The sequence below is a fragment of the Macaca fascicularis genome, chromosome 10 (assembly GCF_037993035.2).
Source record: "Macaca fascicularis isolate 582-1 chromosome 10, T2T-MFA8v1.1".
NCBI classification, from domain to species: Eukaryota; Metazoa; Chordata; class Mammalia; order Primates; family Cercopithecidae; genus Macaca; species Macaca fascicularis.
This window is the reverse complement of record NC_088384.1, coordinates 86,181,758-86,189,305: the sequence shown is the minus strand read 5'-3', so window position 1 is coordinate 86,189,305 and position 7,548 is coordinate 86,181,758. Positions and strand designations below refer to the sequence as shown.

The 7,548-nt window shown below is 46.4% G+C and overlaps 1 protein-coding gene across 1 annotated transcript; it reads left to right on the top strand.

Moving 5' to 3' along the window:
• On the top strand, positions 1-5,588 carry C10H20orf202 (chromosome 10 C20orf202 homolog). Its single transcript, XM_005568569.5, has 2 exons — positions 1-155; positions 3,382-5,588. Exons 1-2 carry the CDS (start codon positions 21-23, stop codon positions 3,613-3,615), a joined length of 369 nt encoding a protein of 122 aa, XP_005568626.1. The 5' UTR covers positions 1-20; the 3' UTR covers positions 3,616-5,588.
• Positions 5,589-7,548: the final 1,960 nt, after the last annotated feature.

Sequence of the window (7,548 nt, the reverse complement as noted above, 5' to 3'; positions counted from 1 at the left end):
AGTCTGAAGGAGTTGGGGGAATGTACAAGTCAAAGATCCGTCAGGCACAGAACCAGGTCAGTGTCAAGGTCACTCCCAAGGACACAGAGATGAAAACAGCGGAAGAGCCCAGCCCGAGTCTTGGGGAGACCCTGGAGTGGCTGAGAAAGGAGCTGGTAAGGTTTTGCATTTCTTTTCCTTGATGCCCCGACCACATATTTTCCAAGGATCTCTAGTTTTCCCTCCCAGATCCCCCGTGGGGCCAAGGCTGCAGGCTACGGTATGGACCCTACAGTCTGGCCTCTGGGACCTGCCACACAATGCACAATTGTGATCTCAGGTGCGGGGATAAGTAGGTCATGGCCTACATAGGAGGCGCTGGGTGTGGTGCTGGCCAGACTGGTTTTAGAAAGACACTGAGTCCTCGGTGTGTGCCCAGCTCTGCTGCTGTGTGGCTCTAGCAGGGACCTTACCTTTTTGAGCCTCAGTTTCCTTACCAAAAAATGGGAATAACACTACTACCAATATCGTATGGGGTATTGTAAGGATTCACTGAAGAGATGCTTGTAATCCTCTTAACAAATACTGGCACATTGATGTTGGCTATTATAATCCTGACCCAGATGGACATGCGCACACCCAATGTCTTAGCCTGGGTCCTCTAGAAAGCAGAGGCTTGGACAAGGATTGAGAAACCAGCACTTTATTTGGAAGTACAAGCCCAGGGTGGTGATAGGGAGGAACATAGGGTGTGGCAGCAGAGGCCAATGCTATGCCAGGCAATTACGCCAGACATTGTATTACCAAGCAGCCTACGGCTCCAGAAGGCACCTCAAGGAGGCCCAGTGGGTGTCTCAGCAGCTGAGATGTTCTGCAGGGGTTGAAGGAGGAACTGCACATTGGGGGAGAGAGAACGAGAGGAAATTCATCTGCCCAGCAGATTCCTGTCTCTCATTTCCCATTGGCAAGGGCCTCCCCCATGGAGCACTAACTCTCCTGAACCTGTGTTATGTTACTTGGTCCCGCGGTTGCTGCTCAGGAACCTTTCATTACGGTATTTTCTCCAAGTCCGGAAAAAGAGGGGTGCCCCCAAGTGTGTGGGGACACCTGCCAGGAGAGAGGAGGCAGTTCAGGAAACCTCAGAAGAGGTTTGTTTCTCTATACACCCACTTCTCATTCTGGGGAGAGACAGGATTGTCCGAAAATGACCTTTCTGGGTTGCCAGGCAACAGGCCAGCTGGGACCCAACCCTTTCATCACCCCAAAGGAAGGGCTGACCCGGTAGGGCTTCTCATGGGACCAGGGGATTCCAGCAGCAGGGACTGCAGCTTCCCACAGTCAGCAGGCATCCAGCGCTGGGCAGCTGTCTTCCTCATGCTCCCTGAAACTGTGGGTGCCTGGGTGCCTCAACATCACCTCCGTGCTGGGAACCCCATTGTGGTCTTACAGTCACATACTCAGAAATGGTGCTGAAGGTTGGACAAAAATATGTGCAGGAGGAAAACCCTAAAATTGAGAAAACGCAGAGTGAATGTTTTCTGAGGAAAAAACGGGCCCAGGACCACTCGCTCTGCAGCCTGAGTTGTCCCAGTGTTCTGAGGGAGGCCAGCTACACCTTTGCTTCACGTCTTTCCTTTTTTTTTTTTTTTTTTTTTTTTTTGAGACAGAGCCTCACTCTGTCACCCAGGCTGGAGTGTGCAGCGGCACGATCTTGGCTCACTACAACCTCTGCCTCCTGGGTTCAAGCGATTCCCCTGCCTCGGCCTCCCCAGTAGCTGGGATTACAGGCGCATCCACCATGGCTGGTTAATTTTTTTGTAGTTTTAGTAGAGACCAGGTTTCACCATGTTGGCCAGGCTGATCTCGAACTCCTGACCTCAGGCAATCTGCCCACCTCAGCCTCTCAAAGTGCTGGGATTACAGATGTGAGCCACTGTGCCCGGCCTCAAGTCTCTCTTTCTAGCTACCTATTCTCTTGGCAGTGTTACTCATGCTTGGGTAGAGGATGCAGACTTGGTCTTCTCACTTGTAATCAGCTTGTCACAAAAATGAAAACACTATTTTTAGTGGGGAAATAATGTTCATAAGTATCTCTTGCAAAGAGAGACAGAGAAAGAGAGAGGCTGAGAATCTGTATATCTAACCACGTGTTGCCCCGACCAGCTTCGGAAGGAAAAACGGAAGCATTTGCGGTGCTTGCCTCTGGGGAAGGACGCTTGAGTTAGGGATAAAGTAAGATGGGTGGGAGAGACTTTTAAATATATGTCCTTTTGTAGCTTTTCAGTTTTCTATCATGTGTGAAGGATTACTTAGTCAGAAAATAGAATTTTAGCATTTTTAAAGAGAAAGCAAATTTTGGGAGCTGAGTTGGGAGGATCGCGTGAGCCCAGGAGTCTGAGACCAGCCTGTGCAACAGGGCAAGACCCTGCCTCTACAAAAAGTACAAAGCCGGGCGTGGTGGTGTGCACCTGGAGTCCCAGCTACTCGAGAGGCTGAGGTGGGAGGATCAGTCGAGCCCAGGAGCTCAAGGCTGCAGTGAGCCGTTATCGCCCCACCACACTCCAGCCTGGGCAACAGAGTGAGACCCCGCCTCAAAAATAAATAAACAAATAAACAGAAAGAAAAAGAGGGAAAATGTATGGGAAAAAATTCCCAGGGAAAAATCGGAGAAAGAAATAAGATGGCTGAAGATGATAGTATAGTTGTAATGCAGCAGTTCTGAAACTTTTGGGTCTTAGGACCCCTTTATGCCCAGAAAATTATTAAGGCCACCAAAAAGCTTTTGTTTATGTGAGTTGTATAGAACAATACTGACTGAATTAGAAGCCAAAGCTGAGACATTTTAATATATTTACTAATGCATTCTAAAATAATAACAAACTCATAATATGTTAATAAAACATTACTTATTCAAAATAACTGTATTTTTCAAAGCAAATATTTAGTGGGAAGAGTAGCCCCATTTTACATTGTTGCAAATTGCTTTAATGTCTGTCTTAATAGAACACAGCTGGATTCTCATAGCGGCTCCTGCATTCATTCTGTTGAGATATTACATGTCATTAGCTTCTGGAAAACTCCACGGTATGCTCATAAGAAAATGAAAGCAAAAAAAGGAAAATAATATCTTAGTATTGTAATCAAAGTAGTTTTGACCTCGCTGACCCCTTGAAAGGATTTTCCCATGGGCAAATTCATTCAGTCCTCATGAAAGCCTTGAAAAGTAAGCAATTTGCTTTCTGCTTTGCAGAGCAAGAAACTGAGGCATTGGTGGATATGGCTTCTGCGAGGTTGTGTGAATCACAAGTGGGCTTGTCTCTGATGAGACAGAGAGGGAAGGGGCTTGATGGGGAAACATCCAGGGCTCCGCGCATCCCTTCACAGGCTCCTTCTCTCTCCTAGTCTGAGATGCAGATTCAAGACCAGAGGCTCCTGCTCACACTGAGGCATCTTCACAGTGTCCTGGAGGAGCTGCGTGCTGACAGCGCCCACTGGGAGGACACCAGGTCCAGCGAAGGGACATCCCCCATCAGAGCTCGAGCAGGCTCTGAAGGCAGGGGCTGCCAGCCTGTTTGCTCAAGGGGTCTGGCCCAGCTCCTCCGAGGGGAAGAGAGCAGACGAAGCTCTCTCCCTTAATTGGACAGAGATGACACTGCGCTTTAACAGTCTCACCATTAGTCTAAACTTTCACTGTGATGTTTTAGGGGCAGAGTGTTGGAATGGGAATCAGAAAGTCAGGGCTCTGGGTTCACTTCTGCCCTCATCTGCTGTGCATCCCTGGATCTGTCACTCAACTTCTCTGTGTCTCTGGTTCCTTTTCTGTCACTTGGGATTTCTTGGTGAGGCACACATAAGGTATTGGATGTGAACACACTTTTCAACTGAAAACACAAATGTGCTCTAGTGCTCTGGCAAGCACCATGGCAGTAACCCTATCCTTGGGAATTTCTCACAAGGCAATTGTTAAAACAAAGAACTAGTTGTGCAGTAATGTTTACCAAGTGTTGCCATGGTGAAAATTCCAAACCCTGTGTAGTGACTTAGTGGCTGTTTTCTGTCTTCCCAGGAAGCCTTCCCATTCCCCTTCATCTGATAACATATTAAGCCCTGTAAACACCCTGGCCATAAGCACGGGTATATTACCAGGCCTGGCCAATGATATAATTCATGGTTGCCCTAAAAAGATGATTGGCCCAATGGATGGGCATGTGAACCAACAGAGCCAATCACCGACCTTCCCTGAGATTGCTACCTGGATGCTCTTTCTATTACACTTAGAAGACTGAGGCTGCTGGTGGCCTTGTTCCTACCAGGTAAAGAAGAACTGTCTGCAGTAGGAAGGAAAGAGGCTAATCTCCAAAGAGAAGTAGAGAGAGGGCCACACAGCAGTTGGACAGAGAGGAAGAGCGCTGGCTCTTTTTGGTCCCTGGTTTTAGGTCCTAGTTTTGTGAGTTACTCCTGCATTCTTTCCAGCGACCAAAGCCAGTCAATTTCACCCCCCATCACAGCCACACACATCAATTTGTTTTTGGTTAAGCTGATTTGAGCAGTTTCCCTTATTTGCAGCTAGAATGGTCCTGAGGAATACGATCCAGATGTTCAAAGAATCACAGAGGAGAAATCAATAAGGAAATGGCATTTCATTCAATGAGGGTTTGTGACAACAACCTCCGTAACAGCAGGCAACCAGGCTTGTGACACAGCAGAGACACTCAGTTGTGTGGGGTGCTGCAGTCATAACTGAAAAATTACATCTGCCTATAAGAAAGACTAAAACAGAAAATGTGAAAATAAAAAAGTCATGGTGTTAAGATGGTCTGATGATTAGTAGGCCTTTTTGTTTTTGAAAATCTACCTGTGTGTTGCTAGAACATTGTTTTTATGACTTTGAAAAAGTAAATCGACTGCATGTAGAGGCAGAGTGGAGGGGGTGCATTCTAAGTATAATGCTTGTAGTCAGATCCACCTGTGATTTTTACATTTGATAATATAAATGATAGCTGCTCTGTGATGCTGGGGCTGGGTTCCTGCAAACCACCTTTTGGTGTTACCAGCTGCTCCCTGTTAGAGTTTATTAGGCTTTGCCGATATACAGGGTGGAGTTAGACTATAAGTCTAGAGGAGAGAAAATGGTCTTGCTCCTTCTTCTTGTTTCCCTGTGGGCCTCCTGTTCTTATGAGCATCTCCCAGCAATGTTTCTTCACTACAGGCAGCAGTTCCTTCATGAAGCACCGGACTTCTCCAGGATCCCGGTTCCAGACTCCCTGGGCCCCTTCCAGGAGCTCAGAGACATCAGCTTCAGATGCCAGTCCCTCTTCCCTTGAAGTGTGGGTCCCTGCCTTACCTACCTGGCCCTTCCCTGAGCTCCGCGACACCAGCCCCAGCTGAGCTGAGTTCCTTTCTCAGATATCTGAATTTAAGCTCCAGGGAATTCCTCCTCTAAGTTTTAAAGTTTTGATAGTTTCTGCCTCTTTGTTCCCTCAGCCCTGGAGATGGCAGATGCTTCCTGCAATTTCTACCTTAAAGTTCTTTTTATAACCTTTCAGTCACCCAGTTAACAACTTTATACCTAGTTAGCAATTCTTTATATTAAATTTTCTGTGTTAAAATAACTGGTGTGGTTTCTGTCTCCTACCTGTCCCAGACTGACACAGCTTTTTGCTGTTATTACCAATTGCCACTGTAACTGGTTACACTGGAAAGGCTAATGAATGGCACCTTATTATTGCTGCATGATTATGTTCTGACTTGTGAAACTATGACTGTTACAAATGGACAAGCTGACTAGCCACTATCATCTTGACAGATATCTGCCTGGCCATGCAAAGTAGAAATGACATTGGTCTCCCATGCCCAATGCTAATCACTATCACCCTCTGTCTCTCCCTGCTTTCCACATTTGGGCCCAAAGACCAAAAAGCCCTGCCAACCCCTCCATCTACAATCTGGGAAGATAGACCTAGAGCCCCGGAACCTGCCCTTCTGGTGGGATATTTGTCGTTCTCCAAGACCCTACATTAGGAACCAATGTTCACTTCCTGATCCTACGTCAGAGAAAGCCAAGGCTGAGCCCAGATGCTAGACAAAGAGTTGGGATGGAAATGACATCTTCAGCGTTGGTCCTGGAGGGCTGGGTTGGAAATCATGGCCATGCAGGACAGTGAGCAGCAGAGGGAGCATGTGGATCTTGGTCTCAGGAAAATCGAGGGTTTTCTCTGTTAAGGCAGCAAAAACAGGACTGCACACCTAAGTCTGGCATCCAGGATGAGGAGAGGAGGGGACAGAGATGGAAAAAGGATTCATGAGGTCAGAAACTAAAAATTTAGGAGCAAGAAGAAAACAGTTCAAGATGTGAAACCTAGAGTGGGTCAGGGCGGCAAGGCAGGGCTTACTTATACTGTGACTGATTAGAAATGATCTAATCTCTCACACCTTTACATGAGAGCCAGCTTCCAGTCCTGGGTCAGCTGTGACCCCTTACGGAGCCCATGTGTTGTGGTGTATATTGGTGTGTAACAAACTGCCTCCAAACTTAAACACAGCAATCCCTTTATTATTGCAACAGCCATTTATTATTGTTGTAAATTATGTTTTTCATAGTTCTGGGCTTAGCTGAGTGGTTCTTGGCTTTGGGTCTCTCAAATGATTGCAGTCAGGTGGTATCTCAAAGGTTGATTTGTTCCCCTCTGGCATGTGATGCTGGCCTTAGCTGAAGCTATCAGCTGGAACGCCTATACATGACCCTCCAGGTGGCCAGTCTTCCTCATAGCATTGTGTCAAGGGTTGGGCTCTACTTTCTGGTCTTTCTGCATCTTTTCAGGTCCAGTCGCAGTTTATAGAGAGGGAATCTGATTGGTCAGCTTAACTTTTGACACCCATCATCATACATAGGTAATTAAAAGGGAGGACTTTGACATCAGGCTGCCTGGGTTTGAATACCAGATCTGCATCTTATCAGCTCTCTAACCTTGGGCATATAACATAAGTTTTCTATGCTTCAGTTTGTTCTTCTATAAAGTGGGGATAATAGAAATTACCGCATAGGACTATTGAGCAAATGCAATGAGTCAACATGTTCCTGGCACATAAGCAGTGCTCAGTAAATCTTAGCAATTATTATTAATAATGACAGCTACTATTTTATTTTATTTTATTTTATTTTATTTTATTTTATTTTACTCTTAAGTTCCAGGATACAAGTACAGAACGTGTAGGTTTGTTACATAGGTATACGTGTGCCATGGTGGTGTACTGCACCTATCAACCCGTCATCTAGGTTTTGAGCCCCGTGTGCATTAGCTATTTGTGCTAATGCTCTCCCTCCCCTTGCCCCCCACCACCGACTGGCTCCAGTGTGTGTTGTTCCCCTCCCTGCGCCCATGTGTTCTCATTGTTTAACTCCCAGTTACGAATGAGAACATGCAGTGTTTGGTTTTCTGTTCCTGTGTTAGTTTGCTGAGGATGATGGCTTCTAGCTTCATCCATGACCCTGCAAAGGACATGATCTCATTTGATTTTCTGGCTGCATAGCACTCCACTGTGTATATGTACCACATTTTCTTTATCCAG